The 20,900-nt window shown below is 47.2% G+C and overlaps 2 protein-coding genes and 1 long non-coding RNA gene across 11 annotated transcripts in view; 1 reads left to right on the top strand and 2 right to left on the bottom strand.

Annotated features, from left to right (window-relative positions):
• Positions 1 to 8,174, bottom strand: part of TBC1D9 (TBC1 domain family member 9) — a 71,759-nt gene extending 63,585 nt beyond the window's left edge. For 2 of the 4 annotated variants that reach the window (XM_080590926.1, XM_080590927.1), the window contains exons 1-2: positions 7,947 to 8,174; positions 7,740 to 7,806 (exon numbers count right to left, since the gene is read on the bottom strand). In XM_080590926.1, the coding sequence (XP_080447052.1) occupies positions 7,740 to 7,806; positions 7,947 to 8,159 (280 nt within the window). In that variant the 5' untranslated portion in view covers positions 8,160 to 8,174. The remainder of the gene's footprint in view (positions 1 to 7,739; positions 7,807 to 7,946) is intronic. The other 2 variants (XM_080590931.1, XM_080590928.1) reach the window with 2 other exon arrangements.
• Positions 1 to 20,900, top strand: part of LOC308194748 — a 310,853-nt gene that overhangs the window by 126,532 nt on the left and 163,421 nt on the right. The gene's annotated exons all lie outside the window — the stretch shown is intronic.
• RNF150 (ring finger protein 150) overlaps positions 11,965 to 20,900 on the bottom strand; it is a 121,524-nt gene continuing 112,588 nt past the window's right edge. For both annotated transcript variants that reach the window (XM_080591003.1, XM_080591002.1), the window contains one exon: positions 11,965 to 19,894. In XM_080591003.1, the coding sequence (XP_080447129.1) occupies positions 19,891 to 19,894 (4 nt within the window). In that variant the 3' untranslated portion in view covers positions 11,965 to 19,890. The remainder of the gene's footprint in view (positions 19,895 to 20,900) is intronic.

The raw sequence follows: 20,900 nt of genomic DNA, 5'->3' as shown, positions 1-20,900 counted from the left end.
CATCAGGGTAATGAGAGGGTGCTATAGGCAATCCATGACATTTAATGTAAACAACAGTTCCAGTCACAGCTAGAGAACGTTCAAAATATTCACACACCTCACATGCCTGTTTCCTCTGCTTTTCCTGTAAGAAAAATGCTGATTTGTAGAGTCCTTTACCTTCAGATAGTCTTGATAAAATACCACTACTAATCAAAAAAAAAGCAAAGGCAGCAATGCTAACAAAAAAAATGTTATGACCTAGTGAGCTTTTCACAGGCTGGCAGCCAGCTGTAAGTTAATGTCTCAGTATTTCCTGCGTGCTCTTTAGCAGCTCAGTATAAGAGTAATTGGAGAAGGAAAAAGAGTAGCATGGGGGAGAAAAGAAAAAAATTCAGAGGATCTGAGTAATCTGTTAAAAGAAACAGAAATGTAATGAACAACCTGTGTAATCATTCCAAAATAAGTCCATGTTCGAAAATGCATTTAATAATAATTTTACTTGAATAAATTTGAAAGTAAATTATATTGATCTGGTTTAAGGAACTCTTTTCCCCTCAGAATAAGATTATGCTGCAAGGGACCATTCACAGAAAATATCACACTATAAATTCATAGCCTATGTTAATTTTCATGTGTGGACCTATACTTTGTAGGAGGACAAAATTAAAAATGATTGCTGTTACACTTCCAAGTGATTCTGTAGTTGCTGTGTCTTAGTTAACAACCATGGCAGCACTGATAATTTGGAGGCTTGGGCCCGATACATCAGTCCATTTTCCATTGTTCACTAATTGTCACTTCGTTCAACAGAAGCAGACCAGGGTAAGACAGGAGTGAAAACACGAAGGCAACCTCAGCTTTTGCCTGGTGCAAATCAGCATATCAGACTTACACTGTTGTATTTCAGATGCTTCTCTGGATTACTCTGATATATATTTAATTACTTGATATTTTGCTTCCATGCATCCCAGCTTGTCCAGTCTGCTTTCATGCAGACAGCCTGGGTAGCCAGTTGCCCCCCTCACATTCATTTCTAGATGTTCACCAGCATGGTTTTGCTGTAAATTAGTCTAAGAGCAGACAGGACAGCAAGGCCCAACACAGGGGTGATTTCCTCTCCCTCCTCCTCTCTCCTCTGTGACCATGAAATATTTATTTGATGAAGCAGCACTGCCTGCTTAACCAATCAAATCTTTCAGAGTTATTTATGAAGGATGACAGAGGGGGGATACATTGGAGAGGAAAACTGATAGACGGTGAAAGTATATTACCATACCAAGATGGCATGCAAAATTATTCTTTGATTACTGAGAAGGGACAGGCCTCTCCTGGCATACATAAACACGCTCCATTATCTGCCGCACCTTCATTGTCCTCCATGCAAGACTAAGGACTGCTGAAGCAGGGAAATATTATTGCTAATTTGCATTTATTCGGCTTATAAAAGTGCATCTACTAAAGCTCAGAGGTCATGGAAGAATACTTATTTACAAGTCCCTTGGCAGAAATATTTTCTTTCTCACAGTATGCACTTCAGTGGTAAGCAGTAACAATGGAAGATTTAAACATTTCATCTCTTCGAGCATTTAAACCTCTTCCTAATAATTACATTAGCTCAGATACCAGCCAGGTCACTTCTATGGGCGTTCTTGTACTGCTAGGTCCAGATCCCCAGCCTTGCTTTGCTCCAGCAGCATCTAGATTTCAGAGGGCATCAAGCAGTCCCCTCCCTCCCCACTTGTCTTCTCTGTGTAGCACATAGCTGCTCTCTGGCCCTTCCACCTCTCATAGCCTCTAGGCCTGGATAGGAGTTCAAAAAGTTGGGGTTGCTGCAGATATCTCTAAAATGGCACTGCAAGTGACGGGTACAGATATAAAGCCTCAGAATGGGCTCCGCTGAGCCGTGCTGGGGCACAGAAAGCTTTTCATGGTTTGCCAAGAGAAATACTTTTGGATAGGAGTCAGGCTTCCTCTACAAGAAATGGAAACAATCAGCTGGGAAAGGAGAGGCCCAGGAGTGCAAGTCTCTCATCCGCACTGTCTCACATGGGGAACACACTGAGCATCAGCCTTGGAGGCTGTGCTCGTCCACCCATGGGTCTTAGAAAGCCAACACCAACAAGCAGGTAGCTCCTCTGTGAGTCAGTGCCCATAAGTCAGAGGAGGAAGGCAACACGAAGCTCAGGACAACATGAAGCTCCTGAGGGACAGTGGCACTTGGGTAAGGGCTGGTAGCGCAATTGCGCTGGCCTTGCCAGGACACCTCTGCAACACCAGGAGGTAGTAAGCCTGTCCCTGCTCTCTATGGGTACAACCCAGCCCTCCCAACCACTGTCTCAGGCAACACTGCAGGTCCCTCCCTAAAGAGCAAGTGCTGGGACTGATGCTGGGGGCATCAGCAGTTCTCCCCCCCAGCAACTGCTTGGCTGGAGGCACCAGGGCCTCAGAGGGGGGTCACCCAGCATGGTTTCTTCTCCATGGTTTCATGCTTGTTGGTCTGCCAGACCTGTGATGTGCAAGGGAAAGGTGATAATGTATGAGGTAGAAAAGCTATTTTCAGTGTGCATCTGCAGAGAGCATCCTGCTGTGCTGCATCAGGCATGAAAAAGTCTGGTGGGGAGTTGCATCTCCTTCTTCCTCTGAAGAAAAGCTCCTTGGAAATAGCAGGTTAAAAGATTTTTGTTTTTCCTTCCTGCCATTAATGGCTATTTTGTTTAGCTATTCACCCAAGGTAGACATCTTTCATGTAACTGAACGTACTGCCTAAAAATAATCTGCAGCAAAGCCCATTTACTTGATGGGTTGACTTAAGGACCACATTCAGGGGCAGAGCATGCCCGATCATACTTTCACTGCTAAAGGCAGTGTATGCTCCCAGGACAACTAGCTTGGGCACAGCACTGCTGATGGGCTTGCTGGGAAGGACGTGCCACACTTCCAGCTGGCCAGCCCCTCTAGCTCTTTTCCACCCGACCACCCTGTCACTCATACCTTCCTGGCTGCACCAGATGTCATGCAGGTGTACCCTTGGACAACACAGTACCAACCAGTTCTGAAACGATCGCTTCAGACTAAGCAGCCAGTAGCTGCTCGCTTCAGTTGTGTCCTAGGGACACAGTGACAGCCTTCACTGCACGTGCTGCTGGAGGGACCCCGGTGATGGATGGACCGAGTCAGGAAATCTGCAGCCACCACCTCAACATGGTGTGCAGTAATGCAAGTCAGTTTACCTCTGTGCCCCTGCTTCCGCCTCTGCAAAGTGGGAAAGCCCATCCAAGAAGCACAGCAGTTTCCCCAGTTCATACATGGAAAGCACCCCGGATTCACCAGGAAGCAGCATGATAGCATTAAGCACGGCTGCTCTGTGATGATAGGCAAATCTATTTCTGCATTACCTCCTCCTTAATGTATAATCTTTTAAATATAAAGCACCTACCTATATATTTATACTTAGAACAGCTCGAATATATGGTTAATATCAGGAGAGTATCTGGAGGTAGCTGGGATCACGAATCTCCGTTGTTAATCAGCCGATGACTTTGGCGAGGCTGACATTTTCCTGACTATTTTTAGAGCATGACTCAGACGCTGTAGCTGTACTACCGAGCCTGCAGAATCCCTGAAGGCTGATACCAGAGCCTCATTCAGAGCTGTACCAAAGCATCGTGCAAGAAGGGAAAGGAAGTCAAAGAGGGCAAAGGCTTTGTTCACACACCTTCAGGGCTTTCTTGGGGAAAAGTAAACATGGAAAGCAAGGCGTTACGGCAACATAGTGGGGTACTAGCAACTGGAAGGGAAACCCTTCTACGTGGCTGTCACAGGAACGTTTTCATAATGCATCAGTGACCTGGTAGAAGCAAAATGGAGCCTTGTGAATGCTGTTTCCAGAAGTGACTGAAAACCCAGAAGAGAAAATGTTCAATTTTCAGCCAGTCCTGTGGGTAATTGAATCCCCTGCTTCCCTGTGTGTATGAGTCCACTGCTTGTCTCATCTCATTCCTCACGTGGCCTCCCTGAGAGCTGCTGCCATGGAGAGAAGACCCCCACACTGTGTTCAGCAGGGTCCAAGAACAGAGGAGCTGTTGGGTGTGGGGAGGGGGAAAGCAGGTGCTGGAGAAAGCAGTCTGGTGAAGTGGCTTGTTCTCGTGCACAGCTTTGGTATGCATCACTTCAGAAAGAGCTGATTGGGATGCCCTTAGCAGGTAGATTTTGTGCAGGTTGACATCACTGTGCAGTCTCCAGGACCTGCCTGTTGGAGCAGCACACAGCTGGAGTAGCAGCAGTTCCTTTGCATGGGGTTTCTCTCTGGAAAAAATGATCAGTACCTGAGCCTCCATCAATCAGCTTTAATGAGCTGAAAGTAGTCAAAAATTTCCCAAGAATCCAGTCCCTGCCTCCTGAAGTTCCTGGTTTTTTTTTTTAGTCATTTTCCTTTCTGATAGCAGACAGGAGATGTATATTTGGTCTGAAGTACAATGGAAACTCTGGCTGTGTACTGGGAAGAAGTCATCTGAGCAGTCACCCATTGCTTGGCACAAATGGCCCTGAGCATGTGTCTGTCACCTTCCTATCTCTCATCCCCCAGCTCTCATACTTGCTCAGCCTGCTGATCTCTCTCATCTGGGTTTTGCTGGGCTGGTTATTACACGGTGTATTAACTGAGGTTTGAAATTAAGAAAAATGCTTTTAACTACAGCTCTGTAGCACATCATAATTAAAATTAGTCATTTACTTCATGCCATGGTGCCACCAGTTGCCCTGACTGCCTGCAAATTGGTGACACCTGCACAAGCAGAGGCAGCTGCGCAGCTCTGAACTGTCACAGCCATCCTGCCTGCTGGGAGTGGAGGAACCAGCAGGAGGAGGGTTGCTAAAAACCCCATCCCTCCTGCTGCCCTGCCAGAGACCTTCCAGCCTGCCCTGACATTTTATGGGAGTTGACTCTTCAGGGCCAGTTCCCCTACTGCTTTGAGATGCTCATCTGGTCTATCCCCCCTATCAGAATCAGTTTTCCTCCACTTACTACCCCATTTCTTAGATGTCTTTCAATCTTACTGCCTGCACAAGATCCCTGCCAGTGCTCCTGCCCCAAACATGGGTCCGAGAACATGGGTGGGAGCTGGCTGAGCCCACAGCAGGGGCAGCCCACCTCTGAAGTCAACGGTGCTACATCGATTTACATCAGAGTGAGACATAAAACATTCATAATGCATGTAACCGGGCACCGCAGTAAAGTGCATGGATCACAGAAAGCATTTCTTCAGGACCCCATCAGCCAAGAAACAAGCAGTAGAAAGATTTAAGTGTAAGGAGCTTGTGTTTTAGTTTGTTTTCATCTTCTGAAGATTTTAGTTCTAATTAGTAAAGCTACAATATTATTTGTGGCCCAGTCATCCTAAGCAGCAGTGAAATCCACAGATCGATAGGGCGCTGCATTATAGTATTGCCTTTCATTGCTCTTAGGTTTCATCTCTTTCATGCCCTTATTTCAGACAGGAGTGAATAACTACATGATTGCTTTCTACAACAGGATTTTACACATCTCCTGTACAAGCTTCCTGTACAAACCATAAAACAAGTTTTCATATCCATCCTTAATGGCAGTGGTAGGGTGGGGGAAGTGCTTTGTGTCCTACAAAGCTTGCAGCTCTCTGGGTGTTTCTAACAGAAAATTTCAGGTTTTGAGTTCTGACAAGAAGTACCCAAAGCGCTGCAGAGACAGGACTTCACACCAGCTAATGTGAATCCTGGTGTGATTTCCAGCACGAGGGGCTCCCAAAAACGGGCCAGAGGAGGCACAGCCATGCACGTACAGTGATCACCTTCCCTTGCTAACATGCATTGCCAGCATGCCTTTTGTGTAACACTTACTGTGTAGAGCAAACTTCCCCTGCCATCACATTGCCCAGTAACCTTGGTTTCTAGCACTTTGAGCAAGCACACAAGCAGATGATAAATGGAGCTGGATGACAACCTTTAGTGCAGGAGTCAGGTGGCTGCCAGGTCTGAACTTCTGTAGACATGAACTGAAAAGAGATTACAGACTTGCCATGGCCAAAAAAAAAGAAAGCTGTCCTGTCAAAGAAAGCCATAAACCAAGAAAAACAACTCATGTGCAGGATATGCCGATGCACTTCAAGCTCATTCATATATGAGCTCCAAACACGGCATAATCATCTCTCCTGCTTCCTTTTTTTTTTTGTGATGAGCAGAAAACAGGACAGAGTTGTGAGCATAACCAACACAGAAAGGTATTGCTATGGAAAATAACCTCATTTATGATCAGAAAAAGAACATCTGAAAGCTTACACTAGATAGAGAGACAAAAGCCACAGCAAAATGCACCAAGGCAACTGTGCTGCCGACTTGCTGCAAGCTCTTCGATAGGAGACCTCAGAGGGACAGGGCAGGGAGGGCTCCTGCCCTCAGGTTTGATGTACCACCTGAAATGCTTTCAGATGACTGCTCCCTGTAGACTAAAAGGGACTGGGAAAGGCTTTGGGAGGCTCGCACAGTGCCTGACAAGCCCTGTTGGACAGGTTTGAATGAGGCTTGTGGCAGAGGAGACAAGCAGAACACTCCTGCACCCATCCCATCCCAGCTCGCACCAGCAGCCCCAGGTCATTAATTCCCAGCTCCATTGGTTTCCATAAGAAAACACACACAAAAACAAACAGGCACACAAGCCCCCACAAAGCCGCATACAGCATGCACAGCACTGAATCCTCCTCCAGCAAGCTCAGTCCCAAAGAACTTGTTAAAAAAACAAGTATTTTAACATTTTGCCTTCAAAAGGGGGCTTTTTTTTTAAAGTAAAAAAAAAAGATAAGGAGGGTCAATGTCACCTTTCTGAAAAGGGTTAAATAGAAGCAGGAATGCTGTTTGAGCTTGAACAACCTTCATACAAACTCTGAACTACAGTTTCTGCATGTCCTATTTGGCAGCAGAGGACCACAGACCTTACAAAGGGTGCAAAAAAGCAAGGGAGAACGGAGAAACAAGAATGACCATATTTACTGCAAAGTATTTTAAGGCAAAAGGAAAGCATTCAAGTCCCTGGCTACCACCAAGCTTTACAAAAATCTGAAGAGCAAGACTAATCTCTATTTCCATCCAAAGAAGAGAATAAACAGTAAAGATAATAACCTAATAACAGCAAGAATAATGGTATTTAGGAAGGTTTCTGGTGTTACAATCAAGGGCTGACAAGAGCAAGCTGACACAGTATTGCTAGAAAGAAAAAAAATTCATATTTACACACTGCACGGCCTGCATTTAATGTGCCTTTTGTGCAAAGTCAGGCTCCACATCCTGGAGACGGCCAAGTGCATTTCTGAATTGCTCTGCTTAACCTCTCAGACACATGAGGAGCGAGATTCAGTAGCGTGGATTTGCTCCTTTGCTGGCCAGACCTACTCTCCAGGGAGATGATCTCACAGCTGCATAAAATTATCTCCAGCACAAAAGAGAGAATCTCTCACGGTCAGATGGAGCTGCTTCACCACTTATGAAGCCTGGCTGCTGACAAAACAGGCGTGCAACGCTCAAGCAATAGCTATCAAAACACCAGGCAATTTACTGCTTACGTGCCCTTCAACTGAGGATGCTCTCAGTCAGTGAGAGCTTCTCTTGAGTGAACAAACAGAAATAATATGTTTGTCTTAGGCCCTGCAGACCACAAATTGAGGTGGATTTGACATCCTCAGGGCCTTATAATGCTGCTGTGCCCATGACAAGCAGTGTCCTGGCTCTCATACCTGCACCCCAGGACCTTTCCTCTGCAGGGGCTCCCAGGGACAAGGCAGCCAGCAGGGAGTCCCCACCCTGAAATATTTAGGAAAAAAGTCACTTTTTAGTAAGTAGCATGCCTTGAGCCCAGGCAAGGCCAAGGGCGCTAGGTAGCAGCACACCAGAAGCGCACAAAGAGCAACTTGGGCTGATTGCTCCAACAGGTGACAACCTACCAAGGAAAAAAAGCACATCTTCCTACCAGCCAAAGCACAAGCGAGTCCTTCATTGTCATCCAGGAGAACATCTCCCTGGTGCTGTGCTGAGCCCTTTTCTTCCCCCAGAACAGAGGCAAACGGAGCCCCTACAACAAGCAGCTTCCTTCTACAGTGTCGCTGGGGCTGCTTTATACCTTCAGCCCACAGGTCCTGCAGCCGCCTTCCCAGCATGCTGGCCTTTCCCCTCCGCACACCCCGGCAGCACAGCTGACCCGTGCTGGCCATTGCTAACGATGCCTCGCATGTATCTGCATCGGGGAGCCCTGCCAGCTGCTTCTGTTTAGGACTTCACTGAGTGTAGGCAAGGAGAAACCTTTTTTTTCCCAGTACTGATGAGCTTTTTCAGAGCAGTTTTCTAGCTGAAAGGCTGTGAAATTCAGTGTCAGTCCTCCATAAGAAAATCCCCCTTCTCTATGCCTTTGGGGCAATTATTACAAACAAACAAACAAATCCCAAACCACCGCCCTCATCATAATAACACACCCTTGTGTGATTTTTCTCATCCATTTTTTTGGTATTTTTCTGACTCTCAGACCCAAACCACAGAGGGCAGCACACCAGAGGAGATAAGTGAAGTACTCCACGTGCTGAGGCTGCACTGCCAGCTTGTGTTTTACCTCACGGGCCTGAAACCTGGCCTGAGCGTGGGGCAGACGCTGGGTGAAGGTGCTGGGTGGCACTGAAGTGTGCCTGAATTTCAGCTGGGTTGTGCCCAGGTGAAGGTGTCTGTGTACAGCCTGGGGTTTCTGATGGTGGCGCTGGAGTGGGACGTGAGCCATGGACCCCCACAAAGTGCCTCACACTTGGATATGATTTTTCCCCACCCAAATCCCTGCTCAGATCTGAGTGGGATTCCCTGTACAGGGCAGCCCTGGCAATCCTTGTGAGCCTCAGTCAGCCGAAGCCACGCCAAAATAACCCACTCCTACATGGATACGAGTACGTGCACCGACAGAAGTTCAACTGATTTGCTTCTTAAACACGCCTTTGGCTAAAGCCTGGTCAAAATGTGGCATTTTGTGCATTCAGGCAGCCAGGCTGGGATGCCGATTGAGGGCAAAAGCCCAGGAGCACAGAGACCCACCACCACCACCACCACCACCACGGGACTGCGGCCGAGGCGATGGCTGCGGCTCCGGCACACGGTGCACAGGGCTGGGAGATGCATTTGCGGGCCGAGGGAGCCTCCTGTTGGGGAAGAGGAAACCTGTCTCGCATGGTCGGGGACGTGTCTGTGAGGAGCTCCACGCAGAGAGAACAGGGATGAGCGAGGCCTTATGTGTTTTGGGCCTTTACCGCCCATTTTTTCCAACACTTCTCAGTCGCTAAGGCTGCAGCCTCACACGGCCCTGCCTCCTCTCTGCCTCCCCCATTTGCCTCCAGAAGCTGTGGGCTTGCAGGAAACATCAAATACCACAGGCATTGCCCCCAGCCTGTGTACACTGCAGCCCTGGGCACCGTCGGGCGGTGAGACTGCTGTGCCAGCACCCTGAGCCTTCCTCTTTCCGGCCGCGCTGTGCAATTCCAGAGAGGCCCATGGGGCCTGGAGAAAGGTGACGAGGATGTGCTGGCACTGAGTCCGCATGAAATGTGACCGAGTGAGCCTGGCCCCTGCAGCTGGGACGTGTGGGACATCTGGAAAGCCAGGAGCAATGCGGAGGGGGCGACCACCTCAGTGCTGCGCCTTCATGGGCGACTGCTCCCCTGCCTCGGCTGAGTCAGACGCAGGCCAGGGCTGTGGGCCGGAGCCAGCACGGCTGCCCCAGGCAGGGCAGGGGAACAACCTCGCCTGAGCTCTGGGCTCTGACAGGCGAGCTCCAGGGCTTGACCAACACGTCTGAGGCGTTACCACTCCCAGATGTCTGCTCTGTCTCTCTGCCAGGAGCTACCATGCTCCTAACTAGAGCAGGAGGACAACATCTGAGTGGGCTTCAGCTGCCGCTGCTGGCCTCCCTGTGCAAGCCTCTCCTTGTGACCTCTCGGGGGCAGGCCGGACTATGAGGCCAGGGTGCTGAGGTGCAGATGTCCAGCAGCGTGGACAGAGGAGCATGGTGGTGGCCTGCAGCAGAGGGTGGCCCAGGCACGTGAGAGTGGCGATGCGTCCCCTGCTTCAGCTGTGGCCAGGGCTTGCCCTCTGCTTGTTTTGCATGGGGAGCAGAGGCTGAGGAATGAGTGTGCTGCAAAATTGCACCCTCACTTACTGAGCACTGGCTTCTTGCGGCTGATCTATGGTAGATATGAATGCACCAACCCATTTGATTTCTTTTGGACTGTAAGTCCTCTTATTACCCATGGGCCTCCCCCAGACCTGCTCACCCTGTGTGGCAGTGCTGCCTTCTCAGAGCTGTTTTCCTGGGAGGGGTCCCCAAGACTTGGTGCAGGCAAATGCAGCTTCCCTTAGGGCACCCTCAGATGTGCAGCACAAAGCGTGTGTGCTTTCCTAGCACATTTTGGGTATCACAGGACAGAAGGGACCCTGTGTTGGCTGGCACAGTGCAAATCTGGATAATTCCTTTCGAGTCCTGAGTCCTCTCCACTGGCTGTGACAGGTCTGAAGGTCATCTCCTGGAATCACAGGAGCGAGAACAATTTGACTTTGGAGGGAAAAAAAAAAAAAAAAAGCACAGCGCAGCATAGCTTTATTGCTGTACTTTGACTAGAGATGGAGCCCATACGCAGTGGAGAAGAGTGATGTCACCCCAGCCATAAGTTATGTGCTTGCATCCTGGAATTAATTGCCTTACGCCCCTCGTTATTTATAGCCCTGATGCCATTCCCAGCAGCCGCACACTGGGTTACTTCTGCTGCGATACCCGAGCACGCTGTGCCCACACGACCTGCAGCACTGGCAGCAGCTGTGTTGTGTGTGCAGATCCCACAGCAACTCGCACTGCTGCCTGCCGAGGGAACCGGGCCTGCTCCCTCCTGTGGCCGCCCGGCAAGTACACGGTCATAGGGAACAAAGCAGGGACCAGGGTCCTGGGCTGGTGATACCTCAAATCTCCCTCTGCAGCCAGCCCAGGGTTTATTCTGGTGAGGAAGGCTCCTGCCCGTGGAGCAGGGTTGTGCAGGCCGGGTTGGATGGGCAGAAGTGATTCCCAGTGTTGCCGACAAAGCCACATTAAACCTCAGCTGATTTTCCTGCTTGGAGCCAGCTTGCTGGCCACCACTGTGAGCAGCAACAGCGAGGCCCAGTGGGAGCGAGCAGGGCCAGGAGGCAGGGTGATGTGGGGAGCCAGGTCTGACCTAGCCCCCGGCTGCTGCCTCCCTCGCTGCTGGGGCAGACCCGAGCCAGGCCCCAGCCGATGTGCTGCGTCCGTGCCTTGAACGCAGCGCTGCGGCTGGCCAGAGGCACCCCTGCTGCTGGCACCCACTGGCAAGCCGAGATTGTGGGCCAGAAATGGGGTGAGCTGCGTGCCTGCAGCGGGGCTGCAGTTTTGGAGATCTTCTTTTTCACATCTACTGGAAAACTTGTCTTAAATTTCTTTTAGGCAGGATATTTACTGTGTTCTGAACCTCCTGTAAGCAGCATGGGCAGTATGGCTGGGGCCGCTCCCCCGCGTCCCCCTGCTCCCAGGGACAACACCTGTGGGGACGAGTGGGACAGGGAAGAGCAGCCAGACAACTCCTCACACGGGCTGTTCAATGCTTACTGTGGCATGGCCGAGCCGTCGCACCTTAGAGCTATTTTAGCACATGCTGCCCAGGGCCAAGGGTGACAGCAGCTCTTCCTCCGGGATGCGGAGGTGTTCACCTTCTGCCCAGCCGCCGCTCTCTGACCAAAAGCAGCTGAAGGACAGTGAGAGCGAGGGCAGCAGCTGGGGCTGGAGGCCAGGCTGCAGCTCAGGTCCCTCCTGGCCGGAGCTTCTGCTTTGCAACGGTGCCAAAGTCAGCAGCAGCCATGTTCAACGAGAAACAATCAGCGACTTTCACACATCAGGAAACGCCAGCTTTACTGTCTGTTAGAAAATACGTATGACACGGTAATCAGATTCATTTTATTAAAAAACTTGCAATAAAATTCCTCAGAATTCACAATCTTAACTTTGATAGTTGCAATATTTTACTAGTACATAATAACACAGTCTCACATATTTACATTATAATCTTCTATATAACAAAAATAGCCGTGTTGTACTACTGAATAACGCTTCAAATATTAGCCTTAACATTTTGGTACTTCCCCCAGCTGAGTCACTGTCCATGCTCTTTAGCATTTACAGTATATAACAAAGCAAGATGAAACAAAAAAGTGTGTGCCCCATGATTTCAGGCAAATCCCTTTAAGGTGGTAGCTCTCTGACTCCCACATTTTTCAAGAGGTAAAGTGCATTGAAAGGGAAGATGTACACATCACAAAGTATCAGCAAAGAGTTAAACTATATGTGCAGTGCTGTACAGAAAGTAATGCTAGAAAAAAAGGCTTGCTTCACAAACTGCTACTGCTCTTTTTTGGCAGCAAATTCACAGGTAGCAGGAAAAAAGCTAACTAAGGAAAAGAACTGCCTATGCAAGTGCTACAGGATGATTTTGCTGTGGTCTTCCTCTAGGTGTTTCCTACACCAAAGTGTAGCAACCTGAAGAAAGGAACTTTATTTTATTCGTGGAGCTGAAGGGCAGTTCCCACCGTCAAAAACAGCATAACACGGTCAGGCTACGGAAAGCGCCTGCAGTATCACCAAGACCTTCAGCCAAGAATAGGCTCCGGTCCTGACGGACCTGCAGACAACAGAAGATGCGGCGTGCAAGTGAGTTCACACGTGTGCGTGTGTGTGTGTGTGTGCATGTGTGCAACAACCCTGCCACGTCCCCCCAGCTTCCTCGGGCTGTCAGCCCCACTGAGCAGGGCCAGGGCTGAAGCAGAGCCGCTCCCGTTGTCCGCAGCAGGACCGACAGCAGCCTGTGAGAATTTCACTGATACAGAACATTGTCTCCTAACTGGAAATTATTTTGGTAAGCTGTGTGCTGATGCATGTGGTATTTATTTTGTTCTTTTTTTTTTTCCTTCCCTTTTTAACATTGGCATTTGCTGGTATGGCTGTGCAGTGTGTGAGAGAAGACGTTGGAAAAACTTTGGAGCCATCACTGGAGAACAGAATACTTCTGCTCTGTTCATGAACTGTGTACAAATGGGACATTGTATTTTATTTTATTTTTTTTTGGTTTGCTTATAAACTACTCTAAATAAAAATAATTCTCTTCTGGAAATGGATGGAATGTATATTTGGACAAGTACAAAACCATTTTAAATGCTCGCTAAATACGAGGAACATCTTGCTATAAAAGTAACAGACCCTCCCACCCACTGTCCCCTCTTTACATTTCTAATTACAAAATGGTACAGTCATTTCAGGTTCCTAAACATGAAACAAGAAGTGAGGGTGGTATTACGTACATACAAAACATTTAGATATTGACATCTGTAATAACCGTATACATTCAGAGCAACTAAGTGCCTTGATCTTATTATTTTTAACACTACACAGGACTGAAAAATTAGGAAATAAAAAGGGAAAACACTATTTTTTCTTTTTGTCTTTTTTTTTTTTTTGCATTCACTCCAGAAAGAATGAACTTTCACCAATTCACAATTAAAATAGTTGGGAGGGGCAAGATTAATTTCAGATGGAAAACTCATCCGTTGGCTTTCCAAACTCCACAAGGCATTTAATTCCTCTCATCTTCTCTGTTTCTCTCTTTGAAATACAGCTTGTGCTCAGAAAGCTTTTTTTTTTTTCCTTTTCTTTTTTTTTTTTTTTTTCCCCACAGAACAGAAGTGCCAGGGAAGAGAAAGCGCTGGGAGCAGCCTGCCTGGCGGGTGTCAGCTGCGCGGCAGAGGGCACCCTTGGCCCTCGCTCGGCGCCCCCAGCCCGCAGCTGCCATCTGCTGCACCCGCACCCGAAAGCCCACCTGGCTCCCCTGCCAGCTGCAGAGCTATCAATTAGTTCAGGTAAGGGCTTGTCTGAAGGAAAGGACTGCTTGCCTTGGATCAATCGTCCCTGTTCAAAAAGTCTGCTAAAACAACACCTCCGCCCTCATTTTCCCTTTCCCCTAAAATATTTCCTTATGTTGTTTTTTGCTGCAGCTTTAACTGAGTTGATTTATATCTGTCGGCCCGGTTGCCCCGTATGTGCTCAGACACTGCATCTGTAAACCAAATGAGCCTGTTTGCACTCAGCGCTCCTCAGCGAAGCAGCAATCCAGCAGCAGCTAACAGGCAGCAGCCCCGCTTACGAGGCAGTCGGGTTCCCCTTAATCTGCCCAAGGCCCAGGGCCTGCCTCTTCTTCAGCCCCCACGCTGAGCCGTATCACAGGACATATATCTGTGAGCCCTTCTATGCTACCAGGACGATGCACAGGGCACACCTGAAGGCGCTGACCCTCTGCACTGTGGCTGCCTCCCTCCGGCTGGGTGCTACTGGAGGTTAACTAGCTGCTTCTGTTTGGACTCGTCCTGGCCCACAGCTCTATCAGACCGGGCTCTACAAGAACAATGGGTAAAAAAAAAATCTCCATTATTGCTAGTGAACTAGAAGGCCATAAATGACTATCAGTTTTCTTGGTTTGCACAGACTGTAAACTCACACTCCTGGCTTATTTCACACTATATGCTCATCAGCTTTTCTATGGACAATGACCAGGAAGGAACAAGCCTCTTACAAACACAGCCTGGGAGCTGCCCGCTGCCCAGGCTGAAAGGCATCTCCCGCTGCTGAACATAACCTGCGTCGTCATTTCAGTACAGACCAATCGTCACAACAAGGGCTTGCAGCCTCGAGATTGTCCATGAAGGCTCGTGCCCTGATCTTTGCCCATTAATCACTGAATCCCCTCAAGAGGCTGCAGCATACATTCAAAGGAAAAAGTTGGTAAGGCAAAAAACTGGAAAATTCATATGATGACTGCACTCCAGGTTTAACCAGAATGGGAAATATAACATGTTTTACAGAAAATCTGTCACTGTGTACTGATGACTAAAAGCACGTAGAGGTGTTAAGTGATCTGCAGATACCTGCCATGGCAATCCTTCTGTATGCAAACATCTTCTGAGCTCAACATTTTTCAAGTTGGACAAGTGTTTCTTTTTATTTAGCAAAGGGGAAAAGAGGGTGGATTAACAGGTGCAACAACAAAGACTTTGGATCACAAAATGCATATTCCTTGTGAAACATTGAATTCTGAGCTAGATCTGTCTCCAGTGCTTGGGTTCATTTTGTTAACAAAGTCAGAACGTATCACAAACTGGTCATTCAACAAGAGACAAAGTATGGACTTTCTTGCAACAGCATCTTCTGGATCTGACCCAGACGTCATTAAATTAAAGCAGTGAGATCCTAGGGACCTCTCATAGTATGCGATCTCAGTTCTTTTTTCAAGTTGCTTCTGTAAAGCCTTTTTCTTTATTGCCAGGTTCTCTCACATATGGAAACGCTCTAAAAATGGCAGCAGCTTCTGTTTTCACTACAATGCAGTTTCCATAGCTGCGTCAATGTACTTGTATATGCGTATGTGGAATTTTAATTCTATAGACTGCTTAAAGAACAAACTGCAGCACTACCATTGTCTCTGTCCTGTTTTTGAGGCTCTGAAGCAGTCGGGAAAAAACAAACCTCAAACTCTCAGCAAGTGCCAGACCTGTGCCCGCAGCAGAATGGGTGAGCTGAGGAAGGGATGCAGCAGAGCTGGTGGCTTGCACATCCACATGCACGCATTAGGTTGGTTCCGAGCACAAAACTCTGCCCATGCAACTTTTTACATCTTCTACCTATTGAACAGGCCTTTGGGAAAGCAGTTCAGCGAAACCCATGAAAACCAGAGGGAACTCAGAGCACAGGCTCTGCCTGTCCAGGTTTCCTCCTGCAACCCAGCCGGAGTGAAGACAAGCTGGTGAACGCTTTTCCCACACTGTGCTCACCAATGGGAAATAAGAGAAAAGAGCCTCAGGTGACAGGAACAGGAAGAGTTTACAGAGACACACGATGAGCCTAGTGACAAGAACATTTTCTCAGAGCTGTGCTGCCTTCTGGCCACTGGCCCCGTGCAGGACTGGCCCCTGGTCCCAGCCGTGCTGTCCGGACAGCAGCTGCTGCAGCAAAGCCATCCGCACCACGGCACGAGTGTGCAGAATTACACACCTGAGCACTTTTTTTTTTTTTTTTTTTCCCTCCTGGCTGCAGGCTAAAGGCTGCTCTCTGTTCTGAGCAGGCAGGGCCGTGCCCCCAGCATCCGAATCCCACCTATTTAATGCCAGAGCCCTGGTGTGACGGGCAGCAGTACCGAGGAATCACAAAACGCTCAGGAAGGGACCGATTGCGCCCAAACCTGCCAATGAGGAGATTTAGTTTTACCCTATGAGGAATCACAGCGGAGGGATTCACATAGGCAAAACTGTGCACGAGCGTAAGGATCTACAGAATTAAGGCTTTCGCATGTGTTACAAACATACCTCTGGGCTCTTAATATTTATGAAGCACCTCAAATTGCCAAGGCATTTCACAGGTTATATATACAAAGGACATTTGAGCCAGGACCTGCTTTAGGAAAACATTTCCATTTGACCCAGGGTCTTAAATATGCTACAGAAGACCTGTTGAAAATAATGTGATTTTAGAGCAAGTCCAATATTAGCCTTAAGTGCTTTTCTGAACAAGGACGGATTAAAACATTTACTTAAGTGCTTTCCTAAGTTCTGCCTTCAGTGCTGTGTAACCTGGCCTTGCACTTGTTATCACGTAACAGCGCTCAGAGCTACACAACTCCTGAGGAGAGAGACGGAGAAACTCCTTCCTGAGCAAAACTGCAGAATTTGGAAAACAAAAGCTGAAAGTCCCCTGACCCAGATTTGCTAGGATGATTCTTCTGAAAGACCATAATATGGTGGTGCACAAAATCATCTCACCCGCCTAGCACCCTGTCCCTGACGGTGGCCAGCCCTGGCCCCTGAAGGACCAGGTCTAGGAAGGGATACTTACAGAAAGAGCATGCAGAGTGTGATCCCTCTCCAAAATCCTTTCCCAGCTTCTAGAGGTATGGGCAGGGTCTCAGTTACAGTCTGTGTGCTGTCCTGTTGAGCACAGCTCCCTTTAAGGATTTTGCCTGCAAATGACCCACTTCAGCATCACCTCCTGCCTTGCTTTTTTTTTTTATTCCAGCCTCTTGTGCAAACACAGACCTCGCTTGCTCTGCTGTGCTGTGGGGGACTCCATTACAGCACCAGACAATTGGTCAGTTTGTCCATTAAGTTAATTCAGCTTGTAAAAGAAAATGAGGACTTTGTGACAGGTCCTCTGAAACCCACATGACTCAGCCAGGAGTTCTGTTTGCGTGCTGGGTGCCGCGGGCGGATGTTAGAGGGTCACTGACAACTTGGACATCGTGTTCGTGATGTTCCTGTGACATGCAGCACCCAGGCTCCAGTGCTAGGGAAGAAACTGTACCAGCGTGTGTTCTTTTCACAGGGAGCCCTGACTGGGTACACAACCAGCTTCTCTTTCCCCTGAAGTCACTCACAATGAATTTCACTCCTATGTGAAGGGCCAGTATGAGGTATAAGCACCACTTAAATCCTACTTCGTTACTTCCAGAGCTTAAGTGGAGCTGATGTGATTGGTACCTTGTGTGAACTCTTGTGAAGGGGTGAATTTCAGCATCGGCTCCCCTCACAGTGTGGGCCTTTCCCAGAGTGGCAGGGAACAGACGAGATATTAAAGAATAAGGAAAATGTGATAACAGAACCACAACTATTGGCAAGGATGACTCAGCCGCACCCTCCGGAACAGTCTCTAACTTCCTTTTTACAACAAACAGATTCCCAACTGCTTGCATCTCTTTAATTAAAAAGAGATGTTCTTTTGAATGGCATATAAAAATGTAACAGCACATATCTGGATCATGGTTTTGAAGCCTCAAACATACCCTGCAATTTAGGGACTAAGAACATCACAAAAAATAAGCTATAAAATGAACAGAACCAAAAGTATGGAGGATAATTCTTCCTTCTTCCTGTAATAAAAAAGCAAGTTGTCAAAAATTTTAGGGATAGTTCTAACCACATTTGTTCCTGAATAAGCCCTGATAAAATGAATTTTGGGTGGGAGCTGTTTTCCACAGCTAGTGAATAAATCCACAAGGAAGATTAAATATAGCAAGAATGCTAACAGTTGCATTTTGAGATGCTGCTGTGACACAAGTGAAGACGTTTGACCTCTCCATGAAATTTCGATGTAAGACGAATCATTGATTCTGCTGACCTACTTGGGAGCCAGTAATGTGATTCAAATCATCTGACTGTCAACAGAAAGCATTTACTCTTGTAAAACAGTTAGATAAGAGGGCTTTTTCACAGCTGAATATTTTGAAAAATGAACTCATAGGTTGAACAAGTAAAAATAAGCTTTTTTTCCTGGAAAGCATAATTCAGTATGGACTAATAATAATCACAGGTCATTATTATTTAGATATTTTGATTTGCGTTGCTTCTTATTTACAAATTCCTTCCTCCCTACCCAAAATGTTTTGGTATATATACTTATATAAATTGCAAGTATTCCGTTATGCTTGCAGCAATGTTAACAGGGACTCTGGAGGGCAATGAACCACCTGAACTCTTGTGTTGGGTAACAAGCTGGCAAAAACTGCGGAAAAAAAAAAAAAGAGAGAAAAAAAGGAGAAATGCAGAAAGAAAAAAATAAAACAAAAAACAAAGCGGTAAGTAAACATTTCATCCAGCTGCCTCCTGCTTCATTAACAATTTCTGACACTGATATCAGCATCTCCGGACCCCTTCTAAGAACATTTTTTTTGTCTGCATAATGCACAGCTGTTAACAAGCACCCTCTGGAAATCCCTCAGACACTCTTTCAGCCTACTGGTCAGATTCTGGTCTGTAAAGTTAAGCAAAGATGCAATGTTACACTAGACCTTTTCCAGCTATAGCCCTGTAACTTGAAGGAAGGCTGTCGATGTACTGACCACTACTGATAGCATAAATCTAGCAAAGGACCACAAGGACAGAGTGAAGCTTAATGCTTTCTTTCTCTCCCTCAACACTGTACCATACTTGTCTCAAATAGAGCTCTACGTAAAAGTCAACATAATGCTGTTTTAAACCAAATCTCTGCAATCTTTTTTAATTCAGAGCTCTCTTACAAATAAAGGCCTTCAGAATACACAGTTTCCAAGGCTCCACTTAATGAAAGCAGGCTTCACATTATTACAGGGTGCTGGTGCACCATCCTTCTGAAGCCCTGTGTACTTCATAAAGAAGCAACAGGCAATGATACATCCTGGAGTTGGATCACAAAGTGACCAGTGAACAGGAATTCAGGTTTCTGGATTGAACTCTTGAAAAAGCTGGGCGTCAGTCAACAAAAATAGCGTGTCTATCCATAACAAACTACAAACAAACAAATGTAACAAACATACGTCTTTTCCAAAAAAAAAAAAAAAAAACAAAAAAACAATTGATCAAGTGTAGAAAACACTCAAGCTGTCATTTCAGTTGCGTATTTATGAGCCATGAAGAGTTACATGACTGCTCTCAAGCACGTGGGTAAACTGGAAGTGTTCATCTCCCGTGTGAACAAACCAAACGTATGTAAGTTGATGGAACTGCATCCAGGCAGACACAACTGTTGCTATTGCTTTTCGTGACCATCTCAGAATGGAGTGTGCAGGAGTGACAGTGCTCTGGAGGCATGTGCATGACTGGTCCAAATCCTAGAAAGCTGACTCGGTCCCTCCCTGTGACCCTCCCCTGTAGTTTAGTGTCGGAGCTCTGTTTGTTTTTCAAGACTTCACCTCTTCGCAGTCTTGATCAGTGGAAAGCTCCACATCGGAGAGTCCAACCTCCATTGCCATAATCAATGAAATATCTGAATCACTGCTGACTGCTGGTTCCTGTTCATCTGTGAGGGCAGAAAAGACAGGAAAAAGGCATTATGTTCACATCTTTCTTACATGTCAAAGGATTACTATTTTTCAGGTTTGCAGATAGGACCCAAAGGCAGATCCAGGTTTCTCCACAGCTGAGGTTGTGCTCTGTTTCCAAACTTTGCTCTTATTCAATATCTGTCTAAAACATTTTGAAAACATCACAAATTCGACCCCATCTGTAGAGAGAAACACGATGACAAGGAGCCTGGATGAGTAGTACTTTCTTCCCTTCCTCATCCTCCCAGGGCTCTCTGTTCAGGCCTTTCATCCCCATGACCTTCCTCTCACACACCTGAGCACTTCCCTCACCTTCTTCCCCTTCCCCGAACTGCCATCATCCTACTCTCTCCCCCAAAGGCAACAAGGTAAGGATAAAATCATGGGCACATGGTGGAATGGCTTGGTCATCAGGAAAACATCTCTAACAGGAAAAAAAGCCTGCCCAGACCCTCACTAGGTGATAGACTCTCTGTTCCCAGAGGCTTTCATAATGTTGCTAGGCAAATTCCTGGAAGGAGTAACGTGGGGGTCATTAGTTCTGCCCCAGCACATGGGACCAGGCTACTTGCCCCCTCTGGTGCCTTCTCTCTCATTTTCAGGCCTCTTTTCTGCCCACCCTCTGCTTTGATCTGCAGGCACCTTGCAGGTTTCTGATCCAGTCCAAAGGGACCTACCGTAATCTACCACGATCCCGAATACAGAAAGAATCAGATTATTGACTTTTGCAAACTGCAAATCCCATCAAAACTACAAGTGTGGGAGGAATAACTTATTTTTGTTTTGATCCTGCAGCGCTTACTCTCTATGTACTCAGTAGCAGATAAAAGCAACACATTTTAAAGGACTAAAAGCTGATTTTATTTCAAGAACAATCAGGAGAAGCAGAGTGCATTGGATCTCTGGGGAGATTTCAAAGATTTACAAAAATCACTTGGGTGGCTGAGTCCCTGAGAGAAGAAGTTGATGGTTTGTATGTTC

Source organism: Anser brachyrhynchus (genome assembly GCF_964034855.1).
Source record: "Anser brachyrhynchus genome assembly, chromosome: 4".
NCBI lineage: Eukaryota > Metazoa > Chordata > Aves > Anseriformes > Anatidae > Anser > Anser brachyrhynchus.
This window is presented reverse-complemented; position numbering and strand designations above follow the sequence as displayed.